Source organism: Pseudophryne corroboree, chromosome 2 (genome assembly GCF_028390025.1).
Source record: "Pseudophryne corroboree isolate aPseCor3 chromosome 2, aPseCor3.hap2, whole genome shotgun sequence".
NCBI classification, from domain to species: domain Eukaryota; kingdom Metazoa; phylum Chordata; class Amphibia; order Anura; family Myobatrachidae; genus Pseudophryne; species Pseudophryne corroboree.
In genome coordinates this window covers 539,823,208-539,845,262 of record NC_086445.1, presented here as the reverse complement: position 1 = coordinate 539,845,262, position 22,055 = coordinate 539,823,208, and the positions used below count along the sequence as shown (strand labels likewise).

The 22,055-nt window shown below is 47.3% G+C and overlaps 1 protein-coding gene across 1 annotated transcript in view; it reads right to left on the bottom strand.

The window, feature by feature from the left end:
* HDAC1 (histone deacetylase 1) overlaps positions 1-22,055 on the bottom strand; it is a 148,800-nt gene that overhangs the window by 111,741 nt on the left and 15,004 nt on the right. Inside the window, exon 2 of the mRNA XM_063954269.1 lies at positions 832-944. Coding sequence (XP_063810339.1) covers positions 832-944 — 113 coding nt within the window. The remainder of the gene's footprint in view (positions 1-831; positions 945-22,055) is intronic.

Genomic DNA, 22,055 nt, shown 5'->3' with positions numbered 1-22,055 from the left:
GCGAGCGCAACAAGCCCGAGAGGGATTTTGGAGGACAGTATGCCGCTGTCACTATACTGAAAGCTGGCATCCCGTCTGCCGGTATTTCATACCGGATCCATTCAAACACATGGGAAATGGGGCATATGCCCACTTGATGCCTTAGACCACTGTTTGCCCAGGGCACAAATAAAAACAGACCTGACCTATGTTACAGTGTAGTATTTCTTAGAATGATTAAAAGACTATTAGAGACAATACATTGATTATGAAAAGGTGGACTCTAAAAAGAATAATTCAAATGTTTTGTGCGCACCATGCTGGGTGTCTATATGAATAGGAACAATTCAATTGTTTCTCCGTTCGGGTAGCCATTAGTACTGATGCGCCTAATAGCAACGGCTTTAGCCGCGCAAAGTGGCAAAACCAGTTTAAAGAAGTGGTTGAAGCACTCAAACAGCAGACACTGCACACATTTCTTATTGCACCTCAGGAGGCTGCAAGAAGAAATGATCCCTCTAACAGACATCTACACAATGCAATTGAATTATTTGGTGTTGCACCCCCTAGTGGTAGCCATGGGGGAAAACAACTGAATAACCCCTCCATGGGTGCAATTCAACATTATGGCAGATGTCCTACAGAAGTGCTCAAGAAGATGGGACAATGTTGGCCTACTTTAATTATAGGTGATGTGTGTAATCCATCATTGGATTAATTGAATTGATCCTTAATAAACAGCCAAACAAAATGTAAACATTCAACTTTACAAGTTCTATTTTATGCTTGAATTAGTCTCTGCAGTGTACATCCCATATACCCATTTACTTTTCTATTACTCCCACAGCTTACATAGATTTCCATCTTGCGGTACAGCCCATAATTAAGAAGTAGATTGTGAGTCATACGGATTCTGTGTGGCTTCATGGGATGTCCTTGCCCATAGTAATAGTTGCCAACATCCCCTGTTTAAAAATAAATAAATAAATTAAGAGAACACTAAAACACAGTAAACATTTAAACTGTAGCTATTAATAATGCTGAAACAAACATGCATAATTCCAAAATGTTGTAAAAAAAAATAAAAAAAAAAATGCCAGCGTTTACAATGTTTTTAAAATGTTGAAGACAAGATTCCATTAAAATGAAATCACTCCATAGCTATAACATCCCAGTAGGTATCTCTAAAATTACATAATTTTAAGTACAAGTTAACCAGATTTTAGCAATACCCTTTTTTACCAAAGTATTACCCGATACTGCTAGAGCTACCCAGGTCGAGGTTTGGTGGGTGAGGGTCAGATCAAAACGAACCGGGTCGCGTTACCAGAGAATCCAACTCGCGTTATTTAAGTGCACTGATACCGCTTCTTCCCCATGTATTACAGTGGTACTATGCGCCTCTGTCATTATTGGCGCTGCTATCTTTAAGATAGCGCACTGATGTGCAGGGCACTATGTGAACGGTCAGTGTTACTTACCATTCAAACACGTGCAGCTATCGATTTCGACAGCTGCAGGTGTCGTTGCCCATTACCACAGCAGGGACAGCGCTGTACCTGGCTCTAGCGGATGCTCCGGCCTGAGTCTCAACAGCACCACAGATACATGTATGGGCAAAGCACTCTGGCTTAGATGCCACTGGGAGAGGAAGACTGCACAGTGGGGACTAGCTTGCCATACAGGACTGCTGAAAGTGGGAGGGCGCACATCACCGGGCAGGTGAAATAAAACTCTCCCACATTGGCTGCAATTGATATACAGGTTGAGTATCCCATATCCAAATATTCCGAAATACGGAATATTCCGAAATACAGACTTTTTTGAGTGAGAGTGAGATAGTGAAACCTTTGTTTTTTGATGGCTCAATGTACACAAACTTTGTTTAATACACAAAGTTATTACAAATATTGTATTAAATGACCTTCAGGCTGTGTGTATAAGGTGTATATGAAACATAAATGAATTGTATGAATGTAGGCACACTTTGTTTAATGCACAAAGTTATAAAAAATATTGGCTAAAATGACCTTAAGGTTGTGTGTATAAGGTATATATGATACATAAATGTATTCTGTGCTTAGATTTAGGTCCCATCACCATGATATCTCATTATGGTATGCAATTATTCCAAAATACGGAAAAATCCCATATCCAAAATACCTCTGGTCCCAAGCATTTTGGATAAGGGATACTCAACCTGTAATACATTCTGCTGATATATGGACCCGCTTCACTGCGATCTGCAGGTGAAGCGGGTCCACACACAAATAACGGACGAAGCATGGACAATAACACAGTGGGGGAAATTCAATTTAATACGATGAAGAGGAGTTCAAGGTCCCTGGAGACCACTAACATTGTACTCTGTGGTGTGGACTCATTGGTGATTGTTATTTGGAGTCATTATTATTCTTTACCGGCTGTATACAGCATCTGCACTGTGAACTGTGTTACCTACTGTATCAATAGGAATTATCTGAGACCTTGAAAATATGGTACCAGTTTTGAAAAAGAATACGTTATTTCGCTCAAGCTTTCTGAATTATCAGTGAACTACACATGATCTATTTGAAGCATTTATTTCAGCAAGAGAATTTATTATCTCTGCTATTATCTACAACTATGTTATGAGGGGTATTCAATGGTTTGAAAAGTCAGTTGGGTGTCTGTATTTTCCTATCTAATAGACAGGAAAAAACAGACACCCAACTGACTTTTCAAACAATTGAATTCCACCCTATATATGATATTTGTATGTGATTACAATAGTTGTTTTTAAAAGTACAGTAATGCCCAAATTTATATGTGCACACCAATGGGTGAAAAAATATAAATAAAAAGCAGTACCGTGCTAGATAATAATGGTATACAATTTTCAAGCTTTGCAATGGATTGTAACTCCTTCACCTATAAAAGAGCTTTTTAAGGCTCATAAAAGGAGTAGAGAGAAAAAGTGCAATAGTGCAAATTATCTTCTTTACAACAAAGAATTTATTTGATCCATCACATTTATACCTAACAGAAGCAGTCACTGGCGTATAGTTATCCTCATAGGCAACAACAGCAGCAGGAGTTAAAGATGACCACAGATAGACGCTCCGCAGGCGTATATTTCAATGATAAGGTGTAACCTCTTCACACCTATATGAGCATAAATCGCTCGTAGGAGGTATAAATGATAGAGAAGGTGCAATAGTGCAATTAACCTTTTAAAAGCATACACATTTATTTTAAAATATCACAGTGACGCTTCTGAGGAAGGACAAAGATTGTCTGAAACGCGTTAAGCGTATGTGTCTCCCTGCTGTATCATCCCTTGTGGACTTGCATCTGTAGCTGGCATCGGGTTGCTGACCTGGATCACGGTTTCCGGAGCCCTTATCCTTGGTTCCATTTTCCATCTGGAGCATACAGGACCCTATTACCAGCTGCTGCTGAAGCCATTGGAGATACATTTCTATATGTTTTTAACCGTCTGTCTTGGTGTAAGTGTGATATTTTAAAATAAATGTGTATGCTTTTAAAAGGTTAATTGCACTATTGCACCTTCTCTATCATTTATACCTCCTACGAGCGATTTATGCTCATATAGGTGTGAAGAGGTTACACCTTATCATTGAAATATACGCCTGCGGAGCGTCTATCTGTGGTCATCTTTAACTCCTGCTGCTGTTGTTGCCTATGAGGATAACTATACGCCAGTGACTGCTTCTGTTAGGTATAAATGTGATGGATCAAATAAATTCTTTGTTGTAAAGAAGATAATTTGCACTATTGCACTTTCTTTCTACTCCTTTTATGAGCCTTAAAAAGCTCTTTTATAGGTGAAGGAGTTACAATCCGTTGCAAAGCTTGAAAATTGTATACCATTATTATCTAGCACGGTACTGCTATTTATTTATATTTTTTCACCCATTGGTGTGCACATATAAATTTGGGTGTTATTGGAGCGCTTTGATCTATCTTTCTATTTCTATGCTATATCTGTTACATTTTGTGGTGCAAGGGGATATGCACTGTGAATTTTAGATTTTAGCTGCACCGATAACGTTTGCGCAGATCCTCAATACCTTACTATTTTCTGTAAAAGTACAGTAATAAAAGTTACATTTTATAACTATAAGAGTGCCCCAGAAAAAGAGTTTCTTCTGCCCCATCTTGTATATTGTACTCTAATAGGCCCTACACATTTGACGATTGGCCACCGAGGTGCCAGACGGCCGATACGGCCGACCCGGCGGCGGGGGGGGGAGTTAAGTTTCTTCACTCCCCCATCACCCGGCTCCGTAGACTTGCAGGCAAATATGGACGATCTCGTCCATATTGGCCTGCATGCACAGCCGACATGGCACCAGCGATGAACTAGCGCGGGGCCGCGCATCGTTCATCGCTGGTGCCTCCACACTGCACGATATGAACGTTATCTCGTTCATTAATGAACAAGATCGTTCATATCGTGCAGTGATGTCGCCCAGTGTGTAGGGCCTATAAGAGGTAAGCTGGAAAAACTCCAACGTTGGGCTACTGTAATTCAGATCAATGTATCCCCAGTGTGTAGCTTTCAGTGTATGCTCATACTTCCTTATTGTTTAGTTCACAAGGCATCACAAACTTTACAGCAGCAGCTATAAATAATAAAATAAGAACAAGTACAGACAAGACTGATAAACAAATTGCAGACAGAAGATAACTGGTAGAGTGGGCTTTCTTGTGAAAATTTAGACCATAGGGGGAGAACACAATACCAGGACAATAGGAACTAGTACCATGCCCATCACTGGTACTGGAGTTAGAAGAACATGCAGAGAATGGCCTATCAGGTGTGGGGTTAGGCTATAATAAAGAAGCATGTTCTGAGAGAACTCTTCCGGGTTTGAAGGTTGGGTATAGCCTGCTCAGGCAAGTAACAGCACTGGTAAAATCTTGGCAAGGTTACCAGGGTGTAGGAGAGATGCAAGTCACAGGCAGACGGCCTTTGATAGTGTTTCTCGTGGAAAGGTCAGTTGTATGAAGGGAAGAATTTTAATGCGATAATTTTTTACAAAACATCTGTCGTCACCATCGGAACATCGCGGCTTTCATTTTAAAAGCTGGGACAGCTACAAAGGTACACAGTAGTGGGGCTTAGGGAGTGTTAATTAACACTTTCCCAACAGCTGCTATTGTCTGCAGTCGTTGGGTGGGGGTACAGCCGTACTGACCGATCAGCAGTGAACGGCAGCGCAGCAAATACTTCGGGAGGGTGCGGGAAGGCAGAGGTCCGAGAGCTGCAGCTACTGCAGGAAGTTCCCCTTCTCTGCAGCTGCACATCTGACTGGTCACATCCTGTGCGACCAGGTCAGATAAAGCACTTGCTGGTAGGGACGACTTGCCAGGCAAGTGATAAAAAAACAGATATCCTTATGATTTTTTCAAGAGTTACAATACTGTATTCCCAAAAACAAAAATCAACATGTGGTCTCGTCAGCTGTCACACGTACAATATGGGTTCAACTAAAATAGGAACCACAAAGTCATTTAGAAATGACAGTTTACAGACAGCCTACTTACTACCTTGCCAGTAAAAGAGTGACTGGGAACCACATTCAAAAATCAAACTACACTGCTAAATTAGATTATAAAAAGGTCCTTGCTAAAGTATTCAGCCCCCTTGGCTTTTTACCTATTTTGTTACATTACAACTTGTAAATGAATTATTTTTTTTTTAATCTGAACTTTATGTGATGGATCTGCACAAAATTGTCTAAGGGGGATATCCAATTATCTCCGGTAAAACATCAGGTGTATCTGACTTTTTTCCGATGTTTCACACTGTAGGTAACTTAAACATTTAATAAACAGGTATAATGGAACAAATACACTAATATTCAGAAATCCACATTAAGCGCACTCTCTGGGGGGGGATTAAATTTTGGGCGTTATGATAATTAACGGGTACCCAACAAAACAAATCAATTGTTCTGGGTGCCCATTAATTACAGCACGTCATGGCCAAACACACCAGGTGTAGCTGTACAAAGCAAACCACAGACTTTTCTGTTCACCACCTCAGGAGGCTGCAAGCAGAAACGTGGGTGGTCGCAGCATTGGCAACTGATCAGAGCAACAATTGAACTGCTACTGCGGACGTCCATTAATTATCATGGCACCCAAAACAATTCTCCCCCCTTTAGCGATACTCAATTGTTCTGCAGATGGGCAAGAATGCTGCTGGCTCCCATTACTTATGAAGCTTGTTGTGCCCAAATGCACCAGGTTTAGATGCATAAAGTGACTAAACCCATGCAAAGTATTGGGCATGCTGCCAAAATGGCATATTGGGCACCCCAAAAGTCAAACTTCCAAGTGATTTCTGCTAGCCACCTCAGGAGGGTGCGAGCACAAATAATGGGTACTCACAGTATCTGGACCCATAAGCATGAACAAACGAATAGCTACCCTTACATTTAACTGAAGCTGCGGGCAACCAAGAACAATTGAATTCCACCCAAGAACACTACTTTACATTACGTGTCCCTGGGTGCATGCATTTTTCACACGGAAAGTAGACAGAGGCATTAGAATATGTCCCGATCACGGGAGTACTATACAAGAATCGAGCCACACACACCCAGGTGTGATGGTCCATTAGGGGACATGGTGTAGAAGGGGGTGTGGTATTGAAGGTCGACAGTAACTAGGTCGACACGGTGTCTAGGTCGACAGGGTCTTTATGTCGACATGAGTTTTTTATGTTATTTTGGCGTAGTTTTCTTCGTAGAGTGACCGGGAACCCCAATTAATGCACCGCGTCCCCTCGCATGGCGAGCGAACTTCGGGCATGGTGCCTTCGCTCCGCTACCGCTTCGCTCAGCACAGATTACCGTTCCAATCGTAGTCCACGTGGATCGTTAAGTATGAAAAGGTTCAAAAAAAGAAAAAAAAATAAGAATTTACTTACCGATAATTCTATTTCTCATAGTCCGTAGTGGATGCTGGGAACTCCGTAAGGACCATGGGGAATAGCGGCTCCGCAGGAGACTGGGCACAAAAAGTAAAAGCTTTAGACTAGCTGGTGTGCACTGGCTCCTCCCCCTATGACCCTCCTCCAAGCCTCAGTTAAGATACTGTGCCCGGACGAGCGTACATAATAAGGAAGGATCTTGAATCCCGGGTAAGACTCATACCAGCCACACCAATCACACCGTACAACTCGTGATCTGAACCCAGTTAACAGTATGATAACCGTAGGAGCCTCTGAAAAGATGGCTTCCAACAATAAACAACCCGATTTGTTTGTAACAATAACTATATACAAGTATTGCAGACAATCCGCACTTGGGATGGGCGCCCAGCATCCACTACGGACTATGAGAAATAGAATTATCGGTAAGTAAATTCTTATTTTCTCTGACGTCCTAGTGGATGCTGGGAACTCCGTAAGGACCATGGGGATTATACCAAAGCTCCCAAACGGGCGGGAGAGTGCGGATGACTCTGCAGCACCGAATGAGAGAACTCCAGGTCCACCTCAGCCAGGGTATCAAATTTGTAGAATTTAGCAAACGTGTTTGCCCCTGACCAAGTAGCTGCTCGGCAAAGTTGTAAAGCCGAGACCCCTCGGGCAGCCGCCCAAGATGAGCCCACCTTCCTTGTGGAATGGGCTTTTACAGATTTTGGCTGTGGCAGGCCTGCCACAGAATGTGCAAGTTGAATTGTACTACAAATCCAACGAGCAATCGTCTGCTTAGAAGCAGGAGCACCCAGCTTGTTGGGTGCATACAGGATAAACAGCGAGTCAGATTTTCTGACTCCAGCCGTCCTGGAAACATATAATTTCAGGGCCCTGACTACGTCCAGCAACTTGGAGTCCTCCAAGTCCCTAGTAGCCACAGGTACCACAATAGGTTGATTCATGTGAAACGCTGAAACCACCTTAGGGAGAAATGGAGGACGAGTCCTCAATTCCGCCCTATCCGAATGAAAGATCAGGTAAGGGCTTTTATAGGATAAAGCCGCCAATTCTGATACGCGCCTGGCTGAAGCCAGGGCCAACAGCATTACCACTTTCCATGTGAGATATTTCAAATCCACTGTGGCAAGTGGTTCAAACCAATGTGATTTTAGGAACCCTAAAACTACATTGAGATCCCAAGGTGCCACTGGAGGCACAAAAGGAGGCTGTATATGCAGTACCCCTTTGACAAACGTCTGAACTTCAGGCACTGAAGCCAGTTCTTTCTGGAAGAAGATCGACAGGGCCGAAATTTGAACCTTAATGGATCCTAATTTTAGGCCCATAGACAATCCTGCTTGCAGGAAATGTAGGAAACGACCCAGTTGAAATTCCTCCGTAGGGGCCTTCTTGGCCTCACACCACGCAACATATTTTCGCCAAATGCGATGATAATGTTTTGCAGTTACATCCTTCCTGGCCTTGATCAGGGTAGGGATGACTTCATCTGGAATGCCTTTTTCCTTCAGGATCCGGCGTTCAACCTCCATGCCGTCAAACGCAGCCGCGGTAAGTCTTGGAACAGACAAGGTCCCTGCTGGAGCAGGTCCTTCCTTAGAGGTAGAGGCCACGGGTCCTCCGTGAGCATCTCTTGCAGCTCCGGGTACCAAGTTCTTCTTGGCCAATCCGGAGCCACGAGTATCGTTCTTACTCCTCTCCTTCTTATGATTCTCAGTACTTTTGGTATGAGAGGAAGAGGAGGGAACACATATACCGACTGGAACACCCACGGAGTTACCAGAGCGTCCACCGCTATTGCCTGAGGGTCCCTTGACCTGGCGCAATATCTGTCCAGTTTCTTGTTGAGACGGGACGCCATCATGTCCACCTTTGGTTTTTCCCAACGGTTTACAATCACTTGGAAGACTTCTGGATGAAGTCCCCACTCCCCCAGGTGGAGGTCGTGTCTGCTGAGGAAGTCTGCTTCCCAGTTGTCCACTCCCGGAATGAACACTGCTGACAGTGCTATCACATGATTTTCCGCCCCGCGGAGAATCCTTGCAGCTTCTGCCATTGCCCTCCTGCTTCTTGTGCCGCCCTATCTGTTTACGTGGGCGACCGCCGTGATGTTGTCCGACTGGATCAATACCGGTTGACCCTGAAGCAGAGGCCTTGCTTGACTTAGGGCATTGTAAATGGCCCTTAGCTCTAGGATATTTATGTGAAGAGACGTTTCCATGCTTGACCACAAGCCCTGGAAATTTCTTCCCTGTGTGACTGCTCCCCAGCCTCTCAGGCTGGCATCCGTGGTTACCAGCATCCAATCCTGAATGCCGAATCTGCGGCCCTCTAGAAGATGAGCCTTCTGTAACCACCACAGGAGAGATACCCTTGTCCTTGGAGATAGGGTTATCCGCTGATGCATCTGAAGATGCGATCCGGACCATTTGTCTAGCAGATCCCACTGAAAAGTTCTTGCATGGAATCTTCCGAATGGAATCGCTTCGTAAGAAGCCACCATTTTTCCCAGGACTCTCGTGCACTGATGCACTGACACTTGTCCTGGTTTTAGGAGGTTCCTGACTAGCTCGGATAACTCCCTGGCCTTCTCCTCCGGGAGAAAGACCTTTTTCTGGACTGTGTCCAGAATCATCCCTAGGAACAGTAGACGTGTTGTTGGAATCAGCTGTGATTTTGGGATATTTAGAATCCACCCGTGCTGACGTAGCACTACCTGAGATAGTGCTACTCCGACCTCTAACTGTTCCCTGGACCTTGCCCTTATCAGGAGATCGTCCAAGTAAGGGATAATTAAGACGCCTTTTCTTCGAAGAAGAATCATCATTTCGGCCATTACCTTGGTAAAGACCCGTGGTGCCGTGGACAATCCAAACGGCAGCGTCTGAAACTGATAATGACAGTTTTGTATCACAAACCTGAGGTACCCTTGGTGAGAAGGGTAGATTGGGACATGGAGATAAGCATCCTTGATGTCTAGAGATACCATATAGTCCCCTTCTTCCAGGTTCGCTATCACTGCTCTGAGTGACTCCATCTTGAATTTGAACCTTTTTATGTAAGTGTTCAAAGATTTTAGATTTAAAATTGGTCTCACCGAGCCGTCCGGCTTCGGTACCACAAACAGCGTGGAATAATACCCCTTTCCCTGTTGTAGGAGGAGTACCTTGATTATCACCTGCTGGGTATACAGCTTGTGAATAGCTTCCAATACTGCCTCCCTGTCGGAGGGAGACGTTGGTAGAGCAGACTTCAGGAACCGGCGAGGGGGAGACGTCTCGAATTCCAATTTGTACCCCTGTGATACTACCTGCAGGATCCAGGGGTCCACTTGCGAGTGAGCCCACTGCGCGCTGAAATTCTTGAGACGGCCCCCCACCGTGCCCGAGTCTGCTTGCAGAGCCCCAGCGTCATGCTGAGGACTTGGCAGAAGCGGGGGAGGGCTTCTGCTCCTGGGAAGAGGCTGCATGGTGCAGTCTTTTTCCCCTTCCTCTGCCCCGGGGCAGGAACGAGCGGCCTTTTCCCCTCTTGCCCTTATAGGGACGAAAGGACTGGGTTTGAAAAGACGGTGTCTTTTTCTGCTGAGAGGTGACCTGGGGTAAAAAGGTGGATTTTCCAGCCGTTGCTGTGACCACCAGGTCCGATAGACCGACCCCAAATAACTCCTCCCCTTTATACGGCAATACTTCCATATGTCGTTTGGAATCCGCATCACCTGACCACTGTCGCGTCCATAACGTTCTTCTGGCAGAAATGGACATCGCACTTACTCTAGATGCCAGGGTGCAAATATCCCTCTGTGCATCTCGCATATATAGTAATGCATCCTTCAAATGCTCTATAGTTAATAATATACTGTCCCTATCCAGGGTATCAATATTTTCAGTCAGGGAATCCGACCAAGCCACTCCAGCGCTGCACATCCAGGCTGAGGCGATCGCTGGTCGCAGTATAACACCGGTATGTGTGTATATACCTTTTAAGATATTTTCCAGCCTTCTATCAGCTGGTTCCTTGAGAGCGGCCGTATCAGGAGACGGTAACGCCACTTGTTTTGATAAGCGTGTGAGCGCCTTATCTACCCTAGGGGGTGTTTCCCAACGTGCCCTAACCTCTGGCGGGAAAGGGTATAGTGCCAATAATTTATTAGAAATCAGCAGTTTTTTATCGGGGGAAACCCACGCTTTATCACACACCTCATTTAATTCATCTGACTCAGTAAAAACCACTGGTAGTTTTTTCACACCCCACATAATACCCTTTTTTGTGGTACTTGTAGTGTCAGAAATGTTCAATGCCTCCTTCATTGCCGTGATCATGTAACGTGTGGCCCTACTGGACATTACGTTTGTCTCGTCACCGTCGACACTGGATTCAGTATCCGTGTCAGGGTCTGTGTCGACCATCTGAGGTAACGGGCGTTTTAGCGCCCCTGACGGTGTCTGAGACGCCTGAACAGGCACTAATTGATTTGTCGGCTGTCTCATGTCGTCAACAGTTTTTTGCAAAGTGCTGACATTGTCACGTAATTCTTTAATTACCACCATCCAGTCAGGTGTCGACTCCCTAGGGGGTGACATCACTAACACAGGCAATTGCTCTGCTTCCACATCATTTTCCTCCTCATACATGTCAACACAATCGTACCGACACCCAGCACACACACAGGGAATGCTCTGAGGACAGGACCCCACTAGCCCTTTGGGGAGACAGAGGGAGAGTTTGCCAGCACACACCAGAGCGCTATATATATATATATATATATATATATATATATACACAGGGATAACCTTATATAAGTGTTACTCCCTGTTATAGCTGCTGTATTTATATATTAGCTGCCAATAGTGCCCCCCTCTCTGTTTTACCCTGTTTCTGTAGTGCAGGACTGCAGGGGAGAGTCAGGGAGCAGTCCTTCCAGCGGAGCTGTGAAAGAAAATGGCGCTTGTGTGCTGAGGAGAAAGGCCCCGCCCCCTTCACGGCGGCCTTTTCTCCCGCTTTTTTCAGGAAACTGGCAGGGGATAAATGCATCCATATAGCCCAGGAGCTATATGTGATGCATTTTTTTTAGCCATATAAGGTTTACATATCGTTTTTATTGCGTCTCAGGGCGCTCCCCCCCAGCGCCCTGCACCCTCAGTGACCGGAGTGTGAAGTGTGCTGAGAGCAATGGCGCACAGCTGCAGTGCTGTGCGCTACCTTATTTGAAGACAGGAACGTCTTCTGCCGCCGCTTTCTCCGGACCTCTTCGCTCTTCTGGCTCTGTAAGGGGGCCGGCGGCGCGGCTCCGGGACCCATCCAGGCTGAACCTGTGATCGTCCCTCTGGAGCTAATGTCCAGTAGCCAAGAAGCCCAATCCACTCTGCAGTCAGGTGAGTTCGCTTCTTCTCCCCTTAGTCCCACGATGCAGTGAGCCTGTTGCCAGCAGGACTCACTGAAAATAAAAAACCTATTTAAACTTTTACTTCTAAGCAGCTCAGGAGAGCCACCTAGCTTGCACCCTTCTCGTTCGGGCACAAAAATCTAACTGAGGCTTGGAGGAGGGTCATAGGGGGAGGAGCCAGTGCACACCAGCTAGTCTAAAGCTTTTACTTTTTGTGCCCAGTCTCCTGCGGAGCCACTATTCCCCATGGTCCTTACGGAGTTCCCAGCATCCACTAGGACGTCAGAGAAATAAGATTTTACTCACCGGTAAATCTATTTCTCGTAGTCCGTAGTGGATGCTGGGACTCCGTAAGGACCATGGGGAATAGCGGCTCCACAGGAGACTGGGCACAACTAAAGAAAGCTTTAGGACTACCTGGTGTGCACTGGCTCCTCCCACTATGACCCTCCTCCAGACCTCAGTTAGGATACTGTGCCCGGAAGAGCTGACACAATAAGGAAGGATTTTGAATCCCGGGTAAGACTCATACCAGCCACACCAATCACACCGTATAACTCGTGATACAATACCCAGTTAATAGTATGAAATATAACTGAGCCTCTCAACAGATGGCTCAACAATAACCCTTTAGTTAGGCAATAACTATAAACAAGTATTGCAGACAATCCGCACTTGGGATGGGCGCCCAGCATCCACTACGGACTACGAGAAAATAAGAATTTACTTACCGATAATTCTATTTCTCGTAGTCCGTAGTGGATGCTGGGAACTCCGTAAGGACCATGGGGAATAGCGGCTCCGCAGGAGACTGGGCACAAAAGAAAAGCTTTAGGACTACCTGGTGTGCACTGGCTCCTCCCCCTATGACCCTCCTCCAAGCCTCAGTTAGGATACTGTGCCCGGACGAGCGTACACAATAAGGAAGGATTTTGAATCCCGGGTAAGACTCATACCAGCCACACCAATCACACCGTACAACTTGTGATATGAACCCAGTTAACAGCATGATAACAGAGGAGCCTCTGGATAGATGGCTCACAACAACAATAACCCGATTTGTTAACAATAACTATGTACAAGTATTGCAGATAATCCGCACTTGGGATGGGCGCCCAGCATTCACTACGGACTACGAGAAATAGAATTATCGGTAAGTAAATTCTTATTTTCTCTGACGTCCTAGTGGATGCTGGGAACTCCGTAAGGACCATGGGGATTATACCAAAGCTCCCAAACGGGCGGGAGAGTGCGGATGACTCTGCAGCACCGAGTGAGAAAACTCCAGGTCCTCCTCAGCCAGAGTGTCAAATTTGTAAAATTTCACAAAAGTATTTGACCCTGACCAAGTAGCAGCTCGGCAAAGTTGTAAAGCCGAGACCCCTCGGGCAGCCGCCCAAGATGAGCCCACCTTCCTTGTGGAGTGGGCTTTTACAGATTTTGGCTGTGGCAGGCCTGCCACAGAATGCGCAAGCTGAATTGTACTACAAATCCAGCGAGCAATAGTCTGCTTAGAAGCAGGAGCACCCAGCTAGTTGGGTGCGTACAGGATAAATAGCGAGTCAGATTTTCCAAATCTTTAGTAGCCGCAGGTACCACAATAGACTAGTTCAGATGAAACGCTGAAACCACCTTTGGGAGAAATTGAGGACGAGTCCTCAATTCTGCCCTGTCCGTATGAAAAATCAGGTAAGGGCTTTTACAGGATAAAGCCGCCAATTCTGACACACGCCTGGCTGAAGCCAGGGCCAACAGTATGACCACTTTCCATGTGAGATATTTTAAGTCCACAGTGTTGAGTGGTTCAAACCAATGTGATTTTAGGAAACCCAAAACAACATTTAGATCCCAGGGTGCCACTGGAGGCACAAAAGGAGGCTGTATATGTAGCACTCCCTTAACAAACGTCTGGACTTCAGGCACTGACGCCAGTTCTCTCTGAAAGAAAATCGACAGGGCCGAAATCTGGACCTTAATGGATCCTAATTTTAGGCCCATAGACACTCCTGCTTGCAGGAAATGCAGGAATCGACCCAGTTGAAATTCCTCCGTCGGGGCCTTTTTGGCCTCGCACCACGCAACATATTTCCGCCAGATGCGGTGATAATGCTTTGCGGTTACATCCTTTCTGGCTTTTATCAAAGTAGGGATGACTTCGTCTGGAATGCCTTTTTCCTTTAGGATCCGGCGTTCAACCGCCATGCCGTCAAACGCAGCCGCGGTAAGTCTTGGAACAGACAGGGTCCCTGCTGGAGCAGGTCCCTTCTCAGAGGTAGAGGCCACGGGTCCTCTGTGAGCATTTCTTGAAGTTCCGGGTACCAAGTCCTTCTTGGCTAATCCGGAGCCACGAGAATAGTTCTTACTCCTCCCCGCCGTATAATCCTCAGCACCTTGGGTATGAGCGGCAGAGGAGGGAACACATACACTGACTGGTACACCAACGGTGTTACCAGAGCGTCCACAGCTATTGCTTGAGGGTCCCTTGACCTGGCGCAATACCTGTCCAGTTTTTTGTTGAGGCGGGACGCCATCATGTCCACCTTTGGTTTTTCCCAACGGTTTACAATCATGTGGAAGACTTCTGGGTGAAGTCCCCACTCTCCCGGGTGGAGGTCGTGCCTGCTGAGGAAGTCTGCTTCCCAGTTGTCCACTCCCGGAATGAACACTGCTGACAGTGCTATCACATGATTTTCCGCCCAGTGAAGAATCCTTGCAGCTTCTGCCATTGCCCTCCTGCTTCTTGTGCCGCCCTGTCTGTTTACGTGGGCGACTGCCGTGATGTTGTCCGACTGGATCAGCACCGGCTGACCTTGAAGCAGAGGTCTTGCTTGGCTTAGAGCATTGTAAATGGCTCTTAACTCCAGGATATTTATGTGAAGTGATGTCTCCAGGCTTGACCACAAGCCCTGGAAGTTTCTTCCCTGTGTGACTGCTCCCCAGCCTCGCAGGCTGGCATCTATGGTCACCAGGACCCAGTCCTGAATGCCGAATCTGCGGCCCTCTAGAAGATGAGCACTCTGCAACCACCACAGGAGAGACACCCTTGTCCTTGGGGACAGGGTTATCCGCCGATGCATCTGAAGATGCGATCCGGACCATTTGTCCAGCAGGTCCCACTGGAATGTTCTTGCGTGGAATCTGCCGAATGGGATTGCTTCGTAGGAAGCCACCATTTTTCCCAGGACCCTTGTGCATTGATGCACTGATACTTGGCCTGGTTTTAGGAGGTTTCTGACTAGTTCGGATAACTCTCTGGCTTTCTCTTCCGGGAGAAACACCTTTTTCTGGACTGTGTCCAGGATCATCCCTAGGAATAGAAGACGTGTCGTCGGGATCAGCTGCGATTTTGGGATATTGAGAATCCAACCGTGCTGCTGCAGCACTACTTGAGATAGTGCTACTCCGACTACCAACTGTTCCTTGGATCTTGCCCTTATCAGGAGATCGTCCAAGTAAGGGATAATTAAAACTCCCTTCCTTCGAAGGAGTATCATCATTTCGGCCATTACTTTGGTAAAGACCCGGGGCGCCGTGGACAATCCAAACGGCAGCGTCTGAAACGGATAGTGGCAGTTCTGTACCACAAACCTGAGGTACCCTTGGTGAGAAGGGTAAATTGGGACATGGAGGTAAGCATCCTTGATGTCCAGAGACACCATATAATCCCCTTCTTCCAGGTTCGCGATCACCGCTCTGAGTGACTCCATCTTGAATTTGAACCTCTGTATGTAAGTGTTCAAAGATTTTAGATTTAAAATAGGTCTCACCGAGCCATCCGGCTTCGGTACCACAAACAGCGTGGAATAATACCCCTTTCCCTGTTGCAGGAGGGGTACCTTGATTATCACCTGCTGAGAATACAGCTTGTGAATGGCTTCCAATACCGCCTCCCTGTCGGAGGGAGACGTCGGTAAGGCAGACTTTAGGAAACGGCGGGGGGGAGACGTCTCGAATTCCAATTTGTACCCCTGAGATACCACCTGAAGGATCCCACTGCGCGCTGAAATTCTTGAGACGGGCCCCCACCGTGCCTGAGTCCGCTTGTAGAGCCCCAGCGTCATGCTGAGGACTTGGCAGAAGCGGGAGAGGGCTTCTGTTCATGGGAACTGGCTGCTTGCTGCAGCCTTTTTTCTCTCCCTCTGCCACGGGGCAGAAATGAGGAGCCTTTTGCCCGCTTGCCCTTATGGGGCCGAAAGGACTGTGCCTGATAATACGGCGTCTTCTTATGTTGAGAGGCTACCTGGGGTAAAAATGTGGAATTCCCAGCAGTTGCCGTGGACACCAGGTCCGATAGACCTACCCCAAATAACTCCTCCCCTTTATAAGGCAATACTTCCATATGCCTTTTGGAATCAGCATCACCTGACCACTGCCGCGTCCATAACCCTCTTCTGGCAGATATGGACAGCGCACTTACTCTTGATGCCAGTCTTCAAATATCCCTCTGTGCATCACGCATATATAAAAATGCATCTTTTAAATGCTCTATTAGACAAGCGTGTGAGTGCTTTATCCACCCTAGGGGGTGTTTCCCAACGTGCCCTATCCTCTGGCGGGAAGGGGTATGATGCCAATAACCTTTTAGGAATTATCAGTTTATTATCGGGAGAAATCCACGCTTCATCACACACTTCATTTAATTCCTTAGATGCAGGAAAAACTACAGGTAGTTTTTTTCTCACCAAACATAATACCCTTTTTAGTGGTACCTGTACTATCAGAAATGTGTAAAACATTTTTCATTGCCTCAATCATGTAACGTGTGGCCCTACTGGAAGTCACATTCGTCTCTTCATCGTCGACACTGGAGTCAGTATCCGTGTCGGCGTCTTTATCTGCCATCTGAGGTAGCGGGCGTTTTAGAGCCCCTGATGGTCTTTGAGACGCCTGGACAGGCACAAGCTGAGTAGCCGGCTGTCTCATGTCATCAACCGTCTTTTGTAAAGAGCTGACACTTTCACGTAAATCCTTCCATAAGCCCATCCACTCAGGTGTCGACTCCCTAGGGGGTGACATCTCCATTATAGACAATTGTTCCGCCTCCACATCATTTTCCTCCTCATACATGTCGACACAGTCGTACCGACACACACAGGGAATGCTCTGATAGAGGACAGGACCCCACTAGCCCTTTGGGGAGACAGAGGGAGAGTATGCCAGCACACACCAGAGCGCTATATATATGTTGGGATAACACTATACAGAGTGTTTTTCCCCCTTATAGCTGCTGTTTATATTATACTGCGCCTAATTAGTGCCCCCCCCCCCCCCCCCTCTTGTTTTACCCTTTTCTGTAGTGCAGGACTGCAGGGGAGAATCAGGGAGACGTCCTTCCAGCGGAGCTGTGAGGGAAAATGGCGCCAGTGTGCTGAGGAGATAGGCTCCGCCCCTTCTCGGCGGACTTTTCTCCCGCTTTTTTCAGGAATCTGGCAGGGGTTAATATAACATCCATATAGCCCTGGAGGTTATATGTGATGTATTTTAGCCAGCCAAGGTGTTCATATTGCTGCTCAGGGCGCCCCCCCCCCCAGCGCCCTGCACCCATCAGTGACCGGAGCGTGTGGTGTGCATGAGGAGCAATGGCGCACAGCTGCAGTGCTGTGCGCTACCTTGGTGAAGACTGATGTCTTCTGCCGCCGACTTTCCGGACTTCTTGCTTCTGGCCCTGTAAGGGGGCCGGCGGCGCGGCTCTGGGACCGGACTCAGAGGCTGGGCCTGTGTTCGGTCCCTCTGGAGCTAATGGTGTCCAGTAGCCTAAGAAGCCCAAGCTGGCTGCAAGCAGGCAGGTTCGCTTCTTCTCCCCTTAGTCCCTCGATGCAGTGAGCCTGTTGCCAGCAGGTCTCACTGAAAATAAAAAACCTAAAACTAACTTTTCCTAAGAAGCTCAGGAGAGCCCCCTAGATTGCACCCAGCTCGGTCGGGCACATAAATCTAACTGAGGCTTGGAGGAGGGTCATAGGGGGAGGAGCCAGTGCACACCAGGTAGTCCTAAAGCTTTTCTTTTGTGCCCAGTCTCCTGCGGAGCCGCTATTCCCCATGGTCCTTACGGAGTTCCCAGCATCCACTACGGACGTCAGAGAAATAGATTTACCGGTGAGTAAAATCTTAATTTTCTCTGACGTCCTAAATGAATGCTGGGACTCCGTAAGGACCATGGGGATTATACCAAAGCTCCCAAACGGGCAGGAGAGTGCGGATGACTCTGCAGCACCGAATGAGCAAACTCTAGGTCCTCCTCAGCCAGGGTATCAAACTTGTAGACTGTTGCAAAAATGTTTGAACCCGACCAAGTAACAGCTCGGCAAAGTTGTAAAGCAGAGACCCCTCGGGCAGCCGCCCAAAAGAGCCCACTTTCCACGTGGAATGGGCTTTCACAGATTTAGGGTACGGCAGTCCAGCCGCAGCATGTGCAAGTTGAATCGTGCTACAGATCCAGCGAGCAATAGTCTGCTTAGAAGCAGGAGCACCCAGCTTGTTGGGTGCATACAGGATAAATAGCGAGTCAGTTTTCGTCCTTAATTCCGCCTTATCCATATAAAATACAGATAAGGGCTTTTGTAAGACAAAGCCGCCAATTCTGATACACGCCTGGCCGACGCCACGGCCCACAGCATGACCACTTTCCACGTGAGGTATTGTAGCTCCACGGATTTAAGTGGCTCAACCCAATGCGACTTCAGGAAATCCAACACCACGTTGAGATCCCACGGTGCCACTTGAGGCACAAACGGGGGCTGACTATGCAGCACTCCCTTAACAAAAGTCCGAACTTCAGGCAGTGAAGCCAGTTCTATTTTGGAAGAAAAATCGATAGAGCCGAAATCTGGACCTTCATGGAACCCAATTTTAGGCCCATAGTCACCTCTGACTGTAGGAAGTGCAGAAATCGACCTAGCTGAAATTTCTCCTTTGGGGCCTTCCTGGCCTCACAGCACGCAACATATTTCCACCATATGCGGTGATAATGGTTTGCGTTCACTACTTTCCTAGCTTTAAATAGCGTAGGGATAACTTCCTCCGGAATGCCCTTTTCCTTCAGGATCCGGCGTTCAACCGCCATGCCGTCAAACGCAGCCGCGGTACGTCTTGGAACAGACAGGCCCCCTGCTGCAGCAGGTCCTGTCTGAGCGGCAGAGGCCATTTCTTGGAGTTCTGGTTACCAAGCTCTTCTTGGCCAACCCGGAACAATGAGTATAGTTCTTACTCCTCTCCTTCTTATTATTCTCATTACCCTGGGTAAGAGAGGCAGAGAAGGGAACACATACACCGACTGGTACACCCACGGTGTTACCAGAGCGTCCACAGCTATCGCCTGAAGGTCCCTTGACCTGGCGCAATATCTTTGTAGCTTTTTGTTGAGGCGGGACGCCATTATGTCCACCTGTGGCCTTTCCCAACGGTGTACAATCATTTGGAAGACTTCTGGATGAAGTCCCCACTCTCCCGGGTGGAGGTTGTGTCTTCTGAGAAAGTCTGCTTCTCAGTTGTCCACTCCGGGAATGAACACTGCTGACAGTGCTAACACATGATTTTCCGCCCATCGGAGAATCCTTGTGGCTTCTGCCATCGCCATCCTGCTTCTTGTGCCGCCCTGTCGGTTTACATGAGCGACCGCCGTGATGTTGTCTGACTGGATCAGCACCGGCCGGTGTTGAAGCAGGGGTCTAGCCTGACTTAGGGCATTGTAAATGGCCCTTAGTTCCAGAATATTTATGTGTAGGGAAGTCTCCTGACTTTTCCATAGCCTTGGAAGTTTCTTCCCTGTGTGACTGCCCCCCAGCCTCGAAGGCTGGCATCCGTGGTCACCAGGACCCAGTCCTGTATGCCGAATCTGCGGCCCCCTAGCAGATGAGCACTCTGCAGCCACCACAACAGCGACACCCTGGCCCTTGGAGACAGGGTTATCCGCCGATGCATCTGAAGATGCGACCCGGACCACTTGTCCAACAGATCCCACTGGAAAATCCTTGCATGGGACCTGGCTAATGGAATTTCTTCGTAAGAAGCTACTATCCTTCCCAGGGCTCGCGTGCATTGATGCACCGACACCTGTATACGTATTAGGAGGTCTCTGTCTAGAGACGACAACTCCTTGGACTTCTCCGGGAGAAACCCTTTTTATCCTGTTCTGTGTCCAGAACCATACCCAAGAACAGTAGACGCGTCGTAGGAACCAGCTGCGACTTTGGAATATTCAGAATCCAGCCGTGCTGTTGTAGCACTTCCCGAGATAGTGATACTCCGCCGAACAACTGCTCCCTGGACCTCGCCTTTATAAGGAGATCGTCCAAGTATGGGATAATTATTTCGGCCATTACCTTGGTAAATACCTCGGTGCCGGGGACAGACCAACGGCAACGTCTGGAATTGGTAATGACAATCCTGTACCACAATTTTGAGGTACTCCTGGTGAAGAGGGTAAATAGGGACATGCAGGTAAGCATCCTTGATGTCCAGTGATACCATGAAATTCTCCAGGCTTGCAATAATCGCCCTGAGCGATTCCATTTTGAACTTGAACCTTCGTATATAAGTGTTCAAGGCTTTCAATTTTAGAATGAGCCTCACCGAACCGTCTGGTTTCGGTACCACAACATTTTGGAATAGGAACCCCGGCCTTGTTGAAGGAGGGGTACCTTGATTTCACCTGCTGGAAGTACAGCTTGTGAATTGCCGCCAGTACTACCTTTCTCCGAGGGCAGCAGGCAAGGCTGATGTGAGGTAACGGCGAGGGGGAGTCGCCTCGAACTCCAGCCTGTATCCCTGTGATACTATTTGCAGAACCTAGGGATCCACCTGTGGGCAAGCCCACTGGTCCCTGAAGTTCCCGAGACGCGCCCCTACCGCACCTGTCTCCACCTGTGGAGCCCCAACGTCATGCGGTGGACTCAGAGGAAGCGGGGGAAGATTTTTGATCCTGGGAACTGGCTGCTGGTGCAGCTTTTTCCTTCTTCCCTTGTCTCTGTGCAGAAAGGAAGCGCCTTTGACCCGCTTGCTTTTCTGAAGCCGAAAGGACTGTACCTGAAAATACAGTGCTTTCTTAGGCTGTGAGGAAACCTGAGGTAAAAAAAATTCTTCCCAGCTGTTGCTGTGGATACGAGGTCCCAGAGACCATCCCCAAACAATTCCTCACCCTTATAAGGCAGAATCTCCAAGTGCCTTTTATAGGCAGCATCACCTGTCCACGGCCGGGTTTCTAATACCCTCCTGGCAGAATGGACATTGCATTAATTCTGGATGCCAGCCGGCAAATATCCCTCTGTGCATCCTTATTATCTAAGACGACGTCTTTAATATGCTCAATGTTAGCAAACTATTATCCCTGTCTTAGAGTATTAATATTATCTGACAGGGTATCAGACCACTATTTATGCGGAGGCAATTGCAGGTCTCAGTATATAACCTGAGTGTGTATATACAGACTTCAGGATAGCCTCCTGCTTTTTATCAGCAGGCTCCTTCAAGGTGGCCGTATCCAAAGACGGCAGTGCCACCTTTTTTGACAAACGTGTGAGCGCCTTATCCACCCTAAGGGATATCTCCCAACGTGACCTATCCTCTGGCGGGAAAGGGTACGCCATCAGTAACTTTTTAGAAATTACCAGTTTCTTATCGGGGGAACCCACGCTACTTTACACACTTCATTCATTCATCTGATGGGGAACAAAACACTGGCTGCTTTTTCTCCCCAAAAATAAAACCCCTTTTATGTGGTACTTGGGTTCATGTCAGAAATGC